The 18,060-nt window shown below is 39.9% G+C and overlaps 1 protein-coding gene across 1 annotated transcript in view; it reads left to right on the top strand.

Moving 5' to 3' along the window:
- The first annotated feature begins 5,104 nt into the window (after nucleotides 1–5,104).
- Nucleotides 5,105–18,060, top strand: part of DGKI (diacylglycerol kinase iota) — a 177,371-nt gene continuing 164,415 nt past the window's right edge. Inside the window, exon 1 of the mRNA XM_085324112.1 lies at nucleotides 5,105–5,193. Coding sequence (XP_085180238.1) covers nucleotides 5,105–5,193 — 89 coding nt within the window. The remainder of the gene's footprint in view (nucleotides 5,194–18,060) is intronic.

Genomic DNA, 18,060 nt, shown 5'->3' with positions numbered 1-18,060 from the left:
GAGCTGTAGCTGGTAATGGCCAAAAAATGAGTGTGTGTAGGATTTTCTTTCAAATCCATGAGAGTTCCTGCAGTGGCAGTGAAGTGTCTAGAAATGCCACCATTTTTGTGCCAGACCTTATGACATCTTGCACTTTGAGTGAACTCATGAGCATAGCCTGTGGCGTATGTCTCCCTTGTTCTGTTTTGTCTGCGAAACAGTGTACTAAGGATATCTACATTGAGGCATAAGGCATTGACTTGTGGCTAAATTCTGTCAGAGAGAAGGTGCCTTCTGTGTAAATGGTAATAAATAAGTATGAAGGAATTCTTCTAAAGGGAGCTGCAGCCATTTTGCACTTCTGTGTACAAGACCTTTTATAAGTTTCCAGCACCTATAGTTGCAGATTGAGCCAACAGAGTAGGTGGTGGATGAGGTGAGGCCTCAGAGGGTCTTTAGCCGGATGGAGAATGTGGCCAACTCTGCTGAGATATTTGCTGTGTGGAGTCTAACACCAGCATTACTATGCTTCTAAGGAAAGTTTCCCCTTTCCAAACTTACATTCAGCCTATCTGATCTCTTGCCTTATGCCTTTCTGATTTCCAGTCAGAWGATTTCCTTTTGCAGTTCTCATCACCAGGAGTAGGTTTTAGTGCATCACTCCTGTGACTTATTCTCTCATTGGGAAGGATCTTTTCTCTTCACCTGGAAACCTTTCACTCCTGTTTCCTCAGTTCACTCTGCACTGGGATTCTGTATTAATAGTAGCTTTTGTGTTTACAGCCCAATGTGAAATAAATCAAGGTGTTTTAATATACTAAAGCTGCATCTGAAATGCAGAATTTCAGTGGTGTATTGAATGTGAATGAAAATCACTTAATCATCTCCGTGGCTAACCTGCAGAAATGTTGACTTTTTGTCTGTTTGAAGTGTGCGGGCTTATGTGCCCATCAAAATGCCTCTTTTTTGAAAGAATGATGAGTAAAACAAAGATTAAAATAAATGAAAGAGGGGATGGGGAACAAAGGAGGCTTGGAAGGGGTCATGTCAGTCATTGGGTCTTGCCTTGCAATCACAGATAACCATGTGACATAGTCTGGAGAAGCAGGAAAAAATATTATTAATTTCTGTGTACCATGTTATAAGGAACCTTTATTTCCCTGTAGTAAAACTAAGCCCTTCAGCATGAAGGTAAACTCTTGTGTGCTACAGGGAGTGATCAACAGATATTTTGGACATTCCCAACCTCCTGGGTCCCTGAGTAGTGACAGTCTGTAGGTGAAAATACCCATTTGTATTTTTTTGCTTCTCCAAGGTCTTGATGAAATGTGCAATGGTCTCTGTTGCAAAGGAAGGCAGGAAAAATCTCAGTGGCTTCTGCTGGTCTGAGCTGATGGGAAAGGCATTCCTGACCCCGGGGTGGYCAGTCGTGGGTGTATGAGCAAGGCACCAGTCAAGCAGCTGAGAGTTTGGCTCCATGGTTAACAACACCAGCACTTCCCAGCTGAGCTCTCACATAGTGGGTTTTCATTATAAGGCGAACAATTGGTATGTAAATTAAAGGAATGTAAGATGGTATTTCCAGCCTATGGCATCCATTAAATATATTAAATTAAGCCAAGMGTTATGAAGAAGGTTAATTTGTTCTCCTATGCAATCTCAAAATAATAGCGTGATCTATTGAGACTTTGTGCAAGTGTAACAGAGACGAGGAAGGTCAGTAGTTCTCTGCCTGATTCCTGGCTCTCTGCTGCTGTAAAGCAAACCTCCATCTTTGCCTGTCCCTGACTGGTGCTAGTATAGCTGCATGTAAACCTGTATCATCTTAACTGCTGGTGTTGCTGGTTTGTGTTGAATGAGCAGTCCTGTTTGGGGGAAATCTCCTGTTTGTTTTAGACATCAAATATTTAAAGCTTCCATTTTGGTGATTGTATGTTTTGGCTGATGAGAGGAAAACCTGTTTTAATGCTTCTTCTCTCTGTTCCTCCTGTAGTGTGCTTGTCCTCCAGTGCTGCCTGGGTAAGCAGTTTTCTAGAAAGGGAGTCTTTTTCTTTTGCTCCCGATGCAGCTTTTCCTAGTAGCTTTGGGCAATGCTTCTCAGAATGAAACCTCCCCCTTATGCAGATCTCTGGAGCTGGTTTAAGGGAAAAAGCACTCCTTCTCTCACTCCCCAAAGTTGTGTGGCTTTCTACGGCCATTCCCACTGTGTGCCTGCTGCCTGTTACAGAGCCACACTGAGCTTTGGTTTAGGTTARTTTCTTTTTTCCATTCCAGTAGTCTGCAATACTGTTCCTGGGCTGTGACTATGCACTGTCTGGGTGTAATGACTACTCTGCCATGGTAAATTGTGAGAGACAAATATTTCCTCCTGTTGGAAATGTCAGATTTCCTACATCTGAATATTCAATTGGGAATTAGGACAAACTGTTATTTTCACAGAGCTCTACTCCTGCTGTCTCAAATGGCTTTCAGACTGAGATTACCACGAAGAAAGAAAAATGAGAAAGACCTGAGAGTGTGTGTGAGTTGATCAGTTTTGAAAAGGGAGGTAGCTACTGTGAGAACAAAACCAGCTATGATACCTTGGCACATGCTGGGTCAAATACTCAGCGGCAGCTCATTTCCTTAGGAAGGACGAGTTTTAAACTGCATCGTGCCTTATTTGCACTGATGATGCTTTTCTGGTAGCTAGCTGCTGGTGGCTGAGAGCTGGCAAATAGAAACAGTCTATATTAGTCTTTTCAGAGGGAAGACATTAAGATTTTCCAGAAATAGGCCTTTTACTTTAGGGAGAGGAAAAAAGAATCAATAGATCTGCAAAGTACAACTGTGCACAATGACTAAGATGAAATAAGGAAAAACAATTGCCCCAATCGAGGAGCAAGTAATTTAGGTGCCTATGCCATGTTGAGTTAGCTGTTTGTTAAAGAAATGTAAAATGCCCTGAGAGCAGCACATGCTTGTGCTCGCCTTCCACAGCCAGAGGTAGAAACACTCAAGGGAACCTTTCTAACAGCATTTCTCACTGGATCAAAGGCAGAAAATACCACCTGGCTCGTGAAAGGCTGGTTGCTCTGAAAGGCAGGTTGTTGTTTATGGCCGCTCTGTGGGCATGAAGTATATTGACCAAATGGCTTGTGCTGAGGCAGGAGGTGAGCTGTGTGATGGGGTGAGTGTGCCAGGGAGTGTGACTGAAGCTGGCAAAGGTAATTTCTGTGTTGCAGGACTGGAAGAGAGGTGGGAAAATGCCATCAGTAAGAAGGTATGTAAGTGAAAACCAACTGTGTGGTGGAACAGCAYGCTTTTCCCAGCCTTTGCCTGACTCCTTGGTGTGTGACACAAGTAAGACTAAGGATTTTCCTGTGAGAAGCAAAACTTTGGTATATCCTAGCAGGGTCATGTCGGGAGGTTGTCCCTAAGGTGTCCAGAACTGAACCAGCGATGAGGCTGGAGGTCTTTCTGTCAACTCAGTGCCCTCATCAGCCTAGTGCAAGCCATGCAGAGGCAGCTTGCAGTTTTCTTGCGCTCAGTGACTGACAGCTTTCACCTCTGGCCTCTGCGCTCCTGAGCATGAGACTTCACACTTTTTAGAAATACTTTGGGGCTTAACACAGTTGTGAAAGTTTTGCTTTATTCTCTGCCTAGTTACAGCATACTGTGCTTAGCAATAAGATCTTCTTGTGACCCTGATGGACTTCTCAGCCTTGCTGCCAAAGACCACAGCAGTAGCTAAATGTTTTGAGCTTTGCTGTAGCTGCTAAAAAATGTAAAAGGTTTTAAACCATGTTTTGCAAACTATCTCTAAGGTCTCATGGCGTGAGTATTTTTAGTATGTCATAAAAATATAAAACCCCAATTTTATTTTTATTCCTTCAGTCACTGCAAAACTAGTGGAAGCATTTTACCTTGCTCTCATTTGCTTCCCTGACTTTCAGAAACTGGCTAACTTTAGGACCCAGGAGGGAAGGCGTCATCAGATGTTGGCAAATGCTGGTCATGTTGTGTTTCTATTTATAGCAAGCGTGTGTCTAACTACCTTGTCGTTCTTTTCTTAGCATCAGCTGGACGAGCTTAGCTATCAATTATCCATGAAGCTGATGATAATACAAGGAAAGCTATGTAAAGCAGGTGCTCAGAGGAGAGAGAAAGGGGAGGTAGGTAACAGGACAAGGAGAGATGAGGTCTTAGGAACTGAAAAAGACCCTTTTGCTCAGCTTGAAAACCCTTATTATTGATAATAATTATAAATAACATGGGTGCCTGCACAAAGTCATTGTGACTGCTTTCGACTGGTGGCTGGTACATTCCTCCCGAAYGTTATTTCCCTCATTTATTTTCATTGTGTGGGCAATAAAAGGCAGCACTTCCTGCCCCCCTCCCCTTTCTTTTTTTTTTTTTCCCTCCTGCTCTAGGGCTCTAACAGACCTTAAGTTGGGTGTTCTCCCTTCCCCTGCTCTGTCCCAGGTTTTGCTRTTTGGGTTGGAAATAGCAGGATCTAATTGCACTGTGTAAAAYTGAGCCTCTAGACGCTTGGAAGTTGCACATCTACATTTTGTTTCCCATTTTGTTTCTGCTTAAGAGAGGATTTTGCACGTAAGGACTCAGAATGTAGAAGGGAGCAAGTAAAGGGGTGTTACTCCACCCCTTGCCAAAGGACAAAACTGAYTGTCGTCTATTTATCAGCCTTTTTTCCGATGGCTTGTCTTTGCCTCTTTCTTTTCCAAGCGGCAGGGGAGCAGGACAGCGTGAACTCTGCTCCCGACAGCAGCTCAGGTTCTGACACCATCTGCCACTTAATCCACTTCCAAGGAAGAGTCTGACGTGTGTGTGCATGTGTATGTACATATACGCTCACCATGTAGCCATACATCATTTCAGCAGAATCATACTGATCAGCTTACAAGAACCGTTTCTTTCACAAGAATGAGCCTTTGATACTCCTTTTCTTACTCCTGGTTTTGATTTTTCTGGTTCTGTTTAATGTATTGAGGTGGGAGGTAAGGAAGGAGGCTTATGGTTTGAAACTGGAGAAGATTTCCTTGAAAACTGAATGCATCCCTGTTTTTCTATCTAGCCTGGCTTTCTGAGGTGTGGSATTTTCAGTTTTTGACGTTTCCTGGAAGTTATGAGTGTGGGATGCATGGATTTCTTTTGTAAAATCAGCAGGAAACAGAACAGGTGTAAATTGTCTGTGCCAGGCTCCTTGGATAGCTGGTAAGTGGTGTGTGGGTTTTTTGTTTTTGTTCTGTTTTTTTTCCCTTTTCCTCAGGAACTGTGGGTTTTTAATTTTTTTGGTGACATAATGGCCAGTTTTGTCTGCCTGCAGTCTGCAAGTGCAGAATGTGTTTCAAACTTTCTTTATCTTCTTCCTCTAATAATCCATAGGATCCATGAAAAATGACAGTTATAATTGTCATGCGTGATGCTATGTTGTATGAGCTGATGGACATTTTTAGATGCACCTTGTTTTATGCGGTTAATTGTACTAGATCATGTTTGCTCATGGCATTACTGTGTGCACAAACAATGCTGTGGAAAATAGCTTCAGGATTCAGAAGGGGAGAGAAGAGGAGCTTTGGGAAGGATGCAGGAAGGGAACAGTATGCCTCCAGAAATACCACTTGTTTTGCTTGTAGTCCTCAGCAGTCAGCAGATATGCCATTTTTCTGGGGCATGGTAACAAATGGCTTGAATTGTATTTTGGAAAACAGTAGCTCTTTCTCCTACTGGGCTCTCTCACATCTCCCTGAGTGTTGTGATGTCTTCCTCCTGGATGCCAACCCGTAATCTTTTCCTCCCAGTCTAAAGGCCCTCTGTTACAAAATTGGAGTCTTTCCTGGCTGAGGAGGAAAGAGTAAGACTTCCTCAAAAGATAATATAGTCGATGGAAAGGCATTCCTGTTTCTGCCAAAGGAGTGACCAAGAATTCAGCTTGCCTGCTTACTGCAGGCTCTAATTTTTACTACCTTTCTGAGGGTTTGATCCAGGGCTTCCTGAAGGATCTAGAAAGACAGCCATCATCTGCAATGGGTTTTTGGTCAGGCTTTATCAGAGCTCTCACAGGTTTCTGTAAACTGGTGCTTTGCCTTGTGGTTAAATTTTATTTATCTATTTTCCTCTGGCTGCCTTTGCAGACCATCTCACTTGTTTCCTAGGCATACGCTAATGGCAGGAAATTACTTGCAGATGTGACCCTCACAACAGTTTCTGCATCATGCTGAGCATGGACCAGAGGAGTCCTGCTATTCAGCTGCACTTGATTTCATCAGTTGCACTTAAAATAAAATAAAAATTAAGCCTTTATACTRAATAATGCTCATTAATTAGGAAGGCAAAGGAACTTCATCATATTAATTGGAAATAGATTTCTGTATACAAAACTAGTTATTCAGCAATCTTGGTTAAATGCATTTTATTTTTCTTGTAAGAGAAAAATGACTTTYTGACTCTTTGAGATTGCTTGTGGAGGTATTCAAAGAGGGGTTTATATTAATACCATATTGAAATATATTGATGAGACCTGAAAACTCTCTTCYTTTTTCAGAGCAGAAAATTGCTTTCATTTATCACTTCTAAAGGAGGCTGGGGAATAATTCTCCAGCCTCAGCTAGTGATTTAAGATTGATCTGATGATGAAGATAGAACATTTCGGACAATAATCGATTAAAGAATTTGTCTTCCAGGCCTAGTTTCATGTATTGTGTAGTATCTCATCCTGTTCCCAACAAGACACTTCCATACTTCAGGGTATTTTTAAAAACAGGTTATTCAGAACAAAATAATAGTTGAACTAGCAAAACTGTGATGCTGCAGTTTCATTTAGAGGTTGTTGTGTCCTTCATATTTTGCACTTGTCTGTGTAGGGAAAATAGCAGTGTGTGCGTGGAGGAACTGGACTTCTATAGCCCACATTTTTGTTTGAGCATTTAGTCATTTTTTCAGTGAAATACAGTCCATATTGCAATGGAAAAAAAAAAGTTGTAACAGGTGTGTGTGAGAATCATGCCTCACTTTGAGCTCATAACATTTAAAAAGTCGTCCCATTTCAAGTTCATTTGGTTTCCAGTGGGGAATATCTTTCAAATGAGTACTAATTAATACTGATATATAGGTCATCTAAGATTAAACAAACCTCCTTTCACTGCCAAAACATCTTGAGGGAATTAGAGAGAGCTCTCTTCAGCACTAGAAAGTTTAGCAATCTGCTATTTTCCTTTTTTTTCCCCCTCCTCCTCCTCTCTACTGTTCTATCTCAGCCAGGGGACTGCATGTCGTAGAAATAGACTTTTCCCAACCTTTCATTGAGGTTTTTAACAGACTTACACAGGGAGAGATGTGAACCCCTCACTTGGGCACAGATGTTCTCTTGGTGTTCTCTTTCTACTGCCAGCCAAGCAGCAAGCAGCCTGGGAGGAAAGCCTGTTCCCATGGGAGATGCCAGCCAATCTTACAGGTGTAAAAGGTTGCATAATTCAGATAGGATCCTGGAAAAGCATCTATGTTTGTCTGAACCAAACTGAGATGCTTTGAGGGTGGGTTTTCAGAAACAGAATGCATCATTGCTCAAATGCATGCTTTCAAAATGTTTGGGAATTAACTGTTTACAGCTGGAGGTATCTGTGTCTGTTGATTAAACCRAAAACCCTAAAAAAGCAAACAAAAAAAGCAGCCCAAGCAAACCAAAAACCTAGAGAGCCCAGACTCCCCCCTYGTTGTAGCACTGGGAGAAATTGTCAGAGAAAAGGGGAAAGAAGGAATGCTGAGGATGCTCCTTGGTCTGCCAGTTCAGAATACTTCTGTCTACATCACCTCTATTGAAAGCTACACAGCTGGAATGACTATGGACATAAACACTGCACAGCCTCTATTGACTTCATTATTGAAAATAATTTCAGTAATTTTTGAATCTGTGTAAAGTCTAAAATTGGGTATATTGTTTTAAAAAATGAACAGCCATTTTGGATGCCCATGTTGAGACCATTAAGCCTAATTTTCTGAGCCTGAGTGCAGTCATTTTTGAAAATGATGTCCCTTTTGAGTGTGTCCATCTGCTGAATCCGTGTATTTCAAATCAGCTTTGAAAATGTAACCAATAGGGATAATGTAGATGTCACGTTCCATTTTGGAAGCAGTGGATGTAGTGTATGTTTGCTTGTTTCCTCATCTATAAAATGCATATGTATGTTAATTATTATCAACAATTCATAAATTGCTTTTAGGCTGAATATTTCTAAATACTTCAGTCTGCTCTGATCTGATGCACAATAACAGATCAAATTACTGACTACAGCTGTACTAGGCTGTTGGAAGCCTACTGTTCTCTTGGCCTGTAACTGAGAGTCTAATTTGCCCTAGCTCCTTAAAGGTGGCAGTAATAATTGCTCTAGACAGGAAACTCTTTCTGTTTCCAATGTAATTAACTGTATTAGCTCTTAGTTTCCCAAAACATAGATTCACACTAATGCTCTTTGAAAGGAGAGGAATTGAATTGAAAGGACCAATCAGAAATACCAATGAGGAAACTGGAAATGTGATGAGATTCTTTAATCTATGAAAAGTATAGTTTAATCTTATTTTCAGAATTCCAGAGTTTTCAGACAGCAGTAATTTGAAGTCAGATTCAGGATGGCATACTCTGATTTGGGTGTGTTTGTGGCAATCTGGAGGCAAATTTTAGTTTTCCAGTAGTTCTGATTAAATATAAAATTAAGATGCTAACCTCATAAAGAGATAATTTTTCAAACAAATTTGAGATAGTACATTAGGAACAAAASCTTATTGCAAATTATTTACTTTTATTACTCCAAGTTTTCAATCTGCATGTGCTTGTTTTGTATAAAGCAACTTGAGAACCCTCGGGGTAGCAAATCACCTAGACCGGATGATCCTCATCTTGAGTTACTCCAGGGAATAGAGTGTGAAATAGCAGAAGTACTGGTATTGTGCATGTGATATACATCCTGAAAAATCAGCAGCTGTTCTTGACAATTGACAAAGCACTAGTGTGGCATCTCCTTCCAAAAGGGCACACAAGATCCCGGAAATTATATGACAGGGAAGCTTCCCTATGGTTACAGTGAACTGAATGAGAGTCTCAGGATAGCGTAGTGTGCTGTTTGGCTGGGCATGCATCTAGGGTCAAATTACTATAGCATTTGAAAGAAGGAATCTTACACCTGCTAGATTTTGTAAGAACCAAATTAGGCATATATAAATGTGGAATAAGACCATGTAGTAGACCCAAGTTACTAGGCTGTTTCAAAAACTTCTCCAGATTAAGTAAGTTAAATGGCTAGCTGCAGAGTATGTACCATGAAATGGTGACAAAAACAGCTAGAATGTGTCTACCAGCTCTCRTCTCAGTCCTTTTAGTGAAATACTCGTTTTAAATAGTAGGTGCTGCAGAATATATACCATGAAATGGTGACAAAAACAGCTAGAATGTTTCTACCAGCTCTCRTCTCAGTCCTTTTAGTGAAATGCTCATTTTAAATAGTAGGTGCTTGCGTTCTTATTTCGATCCAAAACAACATGTTTTATATCTCACCCTTGAGGTGGATGAACATAGCTCTTAGTTGTGTTGTTAATCTTTAATTTCTGTGAGATCTGTGTGCAGTGGTCTGTTTCATCAAATGTTCCTAACACTAGAATATTCTCAGAAACCAATGCAATCATATTTTCAAAAACAATGCAATCAGGACACAGTCTTTTAAAAGTCCAGATGAGTATTTGTGGATACGCGGAACACTCCAAGCTTATGAAAGTGTATGCAGAGTGGCTGTAGCTTCTTGTAAAAGAGTCTGGAAGCAACTTTGTCGTTTGCAACTGCTGGATCCCCGTGCAAAACCCTGCRCTCATCACCGACGTTAAGTGCCAATTCAGCGGGCATTTGAACAGGCGAGATGAAGAACGTAGTGGGCTTTATACGCTGAATACCATCTTCCTTCGGGAGGAAGGAAGATGCAAGAACTTGCAAGTCTCTTTGCAAGTTAGTGTCAACATACTGATAAAGGCTGAATATTGAAATTTCCAYGCATTTGCCAACCTATGCACTCTTTGGAGAAGCAGAACATTTCATAGGCCTGTCAGCAAGGCAGCTGGTGGTAAATTCRTATATGAAAAAGGGGAGAGAGGAAAGTATTTGGTATAGACTATGAAGGACTAGGACTCCAGATAGATTTCATTGCACAAGGGACTATGTACCACAGCGATGTTTGAAATGTAATTTCTCTAAATGTCAAGTAATGTGCACTGGTAAAAATGGTCTAAACTCCTCACGTACAGTGATGTGCTCTGAAGCTGTGGGATTCTCCCAAGAATAAAAGTCATTGTGGGTATCTGTGAGGATGTCTACACAGACTGTTATTACAGTTTAAGAAAAATAAGGGGGAAAGAGCAGGGAAATTCTGTGTAACACAAAGGAGGTGAAGTAGAAATTTGAGCATAAGTGTGTATCTGTGTTCATCCGTATCTTCTGTGATTTCTCAGGATCAGTCACTCCTGTAATAATCTTATTCCGCTTTACAATAGTGGATGAAAGAATGCAATTTCACTGCAATTAATCAAAAGTAGTACAGAGGTAGGAAACCTTTGCCTAACTCCTACTCTTGCTTARCCTTCACAAATCTTGAATGAAACACACCAGGTGCTTCCGTATTTACTGAAATTCCTTTAACTTAAGGTTTTCCTCAGCTTCAGGGCAGAAAATATTGGTCTAATCGTTCTGAATTGTGAATGAATCACAGGAGTCCTTTGGCTGGAAAGGAGTTTCTGTGAGGAATGCAGTGCTACACTGCCCAAGGTCTTTATTTTTGATTTGCATTTGAAGAAAGCATCTGAAATGTTTTGTTTTGTCATATTCCTGCTCTGTTTTGTGGTGAATATCTATGCAATTGTGAAGAACTCAGCCCTCATGGCCCTGTATTTGAGTGGGAAATTGCTACTTTAAATCAGTTTTGAAAGGATTATTTTAAAACTGAAGACTGCACCTTTAGCAAAAGCGCTGGGGTGGTGGCATGGAGAAAGTAGCAGGGACTGGTGTATTTTAACCCTTTACTGACTTCCAGGTTAGGACTTGGACCTCATCACATTTTCTTCTCAGGAAGAAACAGCCAGRCATCTGGATGTTTTGGAAGGAATGTAATTTTGAGGCAGACTGGACTGTGCATGTCTTACACATATGAGGGTGAAATGAGTAAGCTGAGCAGCTCTGAGTTTTGCTTACAACAGGAGCGTATCTCACATTGCTGTATTTAGCAGGTGCTGTCAAAATGAGCGTGACTAGTACRAATTGGTACTCAAAGCACTCTGCAGCTCTTGATAACAAAGTCTCTGCCCAAAGGGAAAAATGTTATATAGGAACCATGCCCTCCTCACCTCTTGAGAGACAAGGCTAGGAGCAGAAAAATCCTGTGAGCTGAGGTGATTTAAGGCACAGAAGTGAGTAAGGTCAGAAACGGTTAATTTGGGCTCCTTGCTGTGTAAGCTCTTATTGCTTAAATTGCTAGGTTTTGTCGGAGTGGCTTCTAGGAGGTTTCTCACTGACAGAACCCTTAGGATGGGCAAGTTACTAGTTTGTCTAAACAAAGCTGTTGGGTCTAAGCATATAATTGCAGCCTCTGGAGCTTCTCTCCTCTTAACAAGCAAGGAGCCCATCTCAGCACATTATATATATGCTGCCTGACAAATATCAGTTTACTTTCTTATACGTGTGCATGTTCACTTCCAGGTGCATTTCATCTACTTCAGAGCAGTAAAGACATATGACCTTTCCCTATRTGGACTATACACTCTGCAAGACTTTTCAGTAGAGTTGAAAAATTAGCATTGAAAAATGGTTGGTGTAGTGTTATTATTTAAGATTTTATTTCCTTTGTGTCTTAATATAATCCAATTCCAACACAGACCATGCATGATATGTGACTTACATGGAAATGCACATAAAGTTGATTATAGGAAAAATATTGGCTTCCACTATTTAATTCTTAAAAGTCCATCAACATTAGAGATTCCCTTTGTATTTTGATGAACTCATAAGTTTCTGATCATTTCTGTACACCGCAGAAAGGATCTTATTCAATTGAAGTTGGACCTTGGTAATTTAGGATTACTTTCTACTGGACAATCTAAAACTCTTGTCATTGTAGAGTCAATAAACCTTGAACTGATCTGTGCTGACATTTTCCAAATTACATCCTCCTTTGACACTGCCTATTGAGGAGGAGATGATTTTCTGAAAACAATGCTGTTATCTTTTTTGTTCCAAAGTACACAACAAATCCAAATGTTGACAGATTCAGTCATAGCCTGGCAGTTCTTGGGGCTGGATAGTGTGAGGTTCAGTTCTCTCCTAAATGATTTGGCTTGTATTTGGACCTAGTCCTCTGCTGAGGGGTTGGATTAAAACAAAATTAGCCAAGGTACTTTCTGAGCCACAAGATGTACTCAGGTTATAGCTATTTTATTTACTGTAGTGATCTTTTTTTTATTGCAGTTACAGCCTATATTACAGTTTCCAGAAAAAGTTTCATGCCTCTTCTACTTGATTTAGGGGAACTGTCCTATCAACAATTTTAGTATTTCCTCCGTAGGAGGAGGATCTTTTCCTTTTGTTTTTATAAATATTTTCCCTTGTAGTTTACATGTATTTCCATAGAAAACAAATTTCAGTCTCTACTGTCCTTTCTAGGATCAAAGTTACTGATTCGCAAGAACTGTAGCTGCACTTTCTCTCAGGTTGGGAGGAAGATGAGAAAGGCTGCAGAAGGGCACATTATTTAAAGATATGGGTGAATTTGAATAGATATACAGTGCTTCTCCTAAAGCAGAACAGCACAGAACTGAAGTCTACAAGGCTTGAAATTGGAAAAAGTCTGAGGCAACAAATGAAGCTACTGGGCTATATAGAAAACGATTGTCTACATAGCCCAGTGAACAGAGGGGAATTGCAAGAATAAGAAAATATATGCAGCAGAACTCCCAGACTTCTTTCTTTATTGTGAACACTGTCTAACCAGTAGGCTAAAATAATTTGTCTCCAGTGGATCCACCTTAAAAACACAACTCCGTGCCATTGAGGCTGTGAACTGCTTCACTACTTCTCTGGTTCTCTGGCCATTTCTYGGCTCCTGGAAGCACCTGGGATGTACTGGCTTTGCTGGTGAAGTAGTGCAARGTGGTTACTGTGTCACAGTTAACTGGCAACTGAAAGACAACAGAAGTCTCTGAGCAGTCTGGCAGCTGGGTAAGCAGCTATTGAGGCAGGCTTTAATTGCGTTTTAATCTAAATGTATCTTTGAGATTTTTGCCTATTGGGGTCCAAAACTATTGAGAAGGAGCAGAGAGGAACAGCCCACTTCAGCTATCCTGAAAACAAAGTTGGCAAATTTTAGATGGGGAAATCTACCCAGATTCCTTCTATGTTGAATCAAAGGTCAATCTAGATAACTCATGATGCAGTAGAAACAGAAAACTTCAAGCAATGCCTGCTGCTTGTGTTTCTATGTAGTATTTGAGTTGTAGCTATCTGTTCTAATGCGAGATACTTATTTTTTTTGTGTAACTAAAGAATGTAATTCCTTCTTACCTCAAACTCCAGAAAAGCTCCAGGAATTTTAATAAGTATTTCTCCTTTACTACTGTCTTCTTTGGACCACTGACAACAAACTCAAGAGCAGAGGTATGGTATGTTGCGTTTTTAGGAGTGAGTGGCTAGTGCTTTATTTCCAGTACACGTGAGCTTTGGGATACTGCAAATCCCATAGGGATTTGGATTTACTATTCATATGCAAGCAAATCCCTAAGCTTGACTGTAAAACTGTTCAAGGCTCAAGATGAGCTGAAGCGACAGTATTTAGTTACACTGCTTCTGGTCCTCTGCCAAAGCTGTTTCTTTATGATCTGATTGACATAATATACCTGCATATTTTTTTAAACAGATTCCCTCATCGTAACCTCTAAGAAATTTAAAAGTTTAAAAAGTCATTGAAAGGAAAGTTAAAGTGTTATTGATCTCTGAGTGAAAATTCTTGGGCTAATAACTAATTAAAGAGTAAGACTAAAAGCAAAATGATCAGGTTTTGGTCTAGAGAGATGTTATCAAGGGAATAGAGTTAGAACATTGTTCTTAAATACATTCTGGAAATCATTTGGAAAAAGGAAAAAGGAGTGATAAAGCTTGTATGTAGGCTATTCAAAATGGATTAACAGCCGAGCTGTAAAAGGATCTCTCTATAGTGAATGAGTGGACTATAAAATAGGGGATGCAATTCTGTGTTGATAGGGCTGCTTTTCTCCAATGGCATTACTTTGAATTTCACTATATGCTCATGCAAGGATGAACTGTGCATTAGTTCTTACCTCTTTGGAAAGAGATCTAGTAGTTACTATAGATAATTTTACAAATATTTCTACTTACTGCTCAGAGATGGTCAGAGAAAGCAAATAGAGCAATAATAATTTAATCAGTGAAATGTAACAATTTATGGATGAGAAAAGGCTCCATAGACAAAGTTTTATCAGCTTGAGTGGCGTGAACAGCAAGTAGAAGCCAGATAGAGAACATTAATTCATTCCTTTCTATGATGTACGAGCCATAGGCCATCATATAAACTTATAAAAGACTTATGAATTGTGAGGAAAAATAGTTCCTTGGGWTTTTTTTCTTTTAAGCTTTATAATTATATTATATTTATTGCCATACAATGTGATGGAGACAAAAACTGTTACTGTATTAGAAGACTAGACAAGTGAACACGGTAAAAATCCATCAGTAAGCATGAAGGATGAAGATTTGATATAGCCTTTCTCAAGGAGTCCTAAGCTCTGCTTTGCTGAAGGCAAGAGGGAGAAGTGCAAGGCAATATACCTATGTCCTCACCATGTTCTTGTACTCTTTCAGTAGGCACTCATTATCAGCCAGCCTCAGACAAAAGGTGCTGGATTAGAAGAACATTTGCTCTGACCCAGTAATGCTGTTCTTATAGTCTTATTTTTTTTTCACCCCAAGAAATTCTAGTAGACAGAGGTGAGCTTGTGCTCTTGTCCTGAGATAGCACCCCCTGTGAGCTCAGCACCCCGAAATAGGCTCACCCATGTGGGCATGTTGCTGAGATTTATCTATAAGGCCCTACTTGAAGGATTGCTGGACAYTGTTGACTTATGGCATTGACTGGACTGACGTCTGTTCAGAAAAGGTGATACAGGCACTGGGGTGCTTGCAGTCATGGATAATAAGGACTGAATTCTGAGCTGAGACACATGCCTCCCTTGACCCATTCTCCAAGCATTTGCCTATCAGCCAGCTTGGTCAATGCGTTACTTGGAGGACCCTAATTCCTTTGTTCTTCATAAAAGAATATATAAGGAGCCCATATGTCTTAATATGGGATTGGTTATCTAAAATGTGTTACAAAACTCTTCATCAATTCACATGAATCCTCTTGTGTCTCAAGCTTTTGTTCTGGGGTCTGTTTTTTTATTGATGGTTTCCACTGTCAGATATCTGTTGTATTTGCAGAGCAAGAGAACAGAAACAGAAGCTGTTTCCCCTCCTTTCCCCTTTCCTGATGTCCTAATCTTTATTGCAGAGCTTTACAAGATGATGTGGGCATCGGCACAGTAACATTGCTCTGTTTTGCCATTGTGAATGCTTTTCATGATTTGTGGGGCATTCRGTAGTTGCTTTTTGGTCAAGGTTGCAGTGAAGGGTTTTAGGAAGGCAGTATCACCAAAGGCATTGAGGTCAGTTTATATCCACTTGTTCTTCAAGTGTGGCATCCAGCAGACTTCAAAGCTGCCAAACAGAGATTCTCTGCAAAAGTTGGCATATGATTTCTGGGAAAAATGTATGTAAAGTATTTTCTAGTTCCTGTATATRTGTATACACAATGCATATCCTCTGCAGTTTGGCTGTTACATTAAGGGAGAGTAATTTGGTTTAAAGAAAGAAAATGCTAGCTTGTTGTAAACCTCATCTCAGCACTGAAGTTCCCAGTTCAGAAGTCTTCTGTTTTTTCTTCCTTTTTAAAAAACTTTTTTCTGAACTACTTCTCTGATTGATTGTAGTTGGGTTTGAAGAAGTCAAGGTGGTCCCCACAGTCTCACTACAGATGCAAAAAGCTCCTGTCAGGGAAAGAAGAGTTTCGAAGGGGTCAAGTGATAATCAAGTAGCTTAATTTAGCTACTTTTGTTCTCAAGTATCTCTGATTTGCCTTGTAAACTAAAAGGAAAATTTGTTTTGTTTGGTATGAGCAGGGAAATTTTACGGGGAGGAGAGAGGAATCCCAAAACTGAAAATTGGGAAAATGGGTCTAACAAATGGGAGGGGTGGAGGAAGAGAAGAAAACAAGATACATGAAGAATAGAATTTGTTTTTAGGCATATGTGAACTCTGGGTGATAAACAGTACAAAGGACGCAAGAGATAAGATTCTGTTGTCTCTGATGGGTCATCTCAAGGGGGTCTTCTGAACCCTTGTGCTAGTTGTTGTGGGGTTTTGGTCAGGTGTGCAATGTCCTTCCTTAAGTTGGTAACTCCCTCCTGGTGTGGACTCTAAGAAGTGCAGGAAACAAGTGAAATGGAAATAGGAGTGTTAGATTAGGGGAGGCTGGCACTACAAGACTTGCCTCAGTCTTGTTCTTGAAAGCAGCTGGGGAGCAGTGTGGGTGGAATCCACCTGGTATAAGAGGTTTTAAACACATTTCTGGATGTAACTATTAGCCAAATGAGCACTCGGTGTCCTTTGCCTGCTCTCAGTGTCTCATACATCGCCTTGGCATCTCTCACCTCTCCACTTCAGCACAAGGACCCGGGGAAAGACTGGCTTATTGCTTTAACTGCCTGGAGAGAGATTTGCTCCCAGCCACCTCAGCCTAGAACTAGAAGAGCTATAGATCTTGTTAAATAGGTATCTCATTTAAGATAAAGTTGYGTTTGTGTGTGTCTGCATTCTTTTCTTCACAATGGAAGTACAAGTCGAGTGGCATTTGTTAGTCATTAGTGTAATATAAATAATAAGGATATTCTGATTTGTCTGAAATGAATAACTTGGAAAATTCACATGAAAGATTCATTACACAGGGTTCCCTCTCAAGTTCACAAAAGGTCTGCCCTCCTGGATGCTTATTGTGCCAGAACATTTGCAGCACATAATGCATCATAAGGTAAGATGTTAAACACTTTGATAGAAAGTTATGCACTAAAAAAAAAAAAAGAAAAAGAAAAAGAAAAAAACCCTTTGTTTCCAGTCCTTGTGGTTAGATACTTTTAAAAACTGTTTTCCCACAAAAGAAATTAAAGTGCTAGCTCTATACTAACAGAACATGCAGTACCAACACAGTTCCAAAGCCTTACCATGGAAAAGTGAAAGTCTTGTTTATTTCTATTCTGGGAGCATTTGAGAAGATGAGAACTTTGAAAACAAATTGAATTGCATATTAGTTTATAGTAGGGAAGAGGAACAATATGGATGAAGGACATTTTTCTTGCCTCTTTTCTGAAGAGAAAGGAAGATAAAAAAAATTCATTCWAATACCTTAAACACATTCTGCATTTTGGTTCTTATAAGTCTGACCCATGCAATAAGTTGGTTTTGATAAATACTGATTGCCTTTATATTGTAATGTACATTGAAATAAAATAAAAATGAAACACGGGAAGGTGTAATAGGAGATAGGGATGGAAAGCAGCCAATTTGGTTTCATTCCCTTTGTGAACTTGAGAAGTTTCTTGATTCATCTGTGTTGATTTTGCATTTTAATTTACTTGACTTACCTATTTATGGGCTATGAGAAAGGTCTTTATTCATATCTAGGCTGTGATAGCATTCAGGATATACTAACCACTGTCCAGACCCAGGGGAAATGTAATCATTGATTGAGATATGAAAGGTCTGAGAGGGATGAAAGGTGGTGCAGCCAGTATGGTATGTTAGCAAGGGCTGCAGATGATAGGCATGTGATTGAGTAGCTATTGCCTGGTTTGAGTCCTTTTCTTTTCTTTTCTTTTCTTTTCTTTTCTTTTCTTTTCTTTTCTTTTCTTTTCTTTTCTTTTCTTTTCTTTTCTTTTCTTTTCTTTTCTTTT

Source organism: Rhea americana, unplaced genomic scaffold, assembly GCF_003343005.1.
Source record: "Rhea americana isolate MKP2758 unplaced genomic scaffold, rheAme1 scaffold_9, whole genome shotgun sequence".
Lineage (NCBI taxonomy): Eukaryota > Metazoa > Chordata > Aves > Rheiformes > Rheidae > Rhea > Rhea americana.
This window is presented reverse-complemented; position numbering and strand designations above follow the sequence as displayed.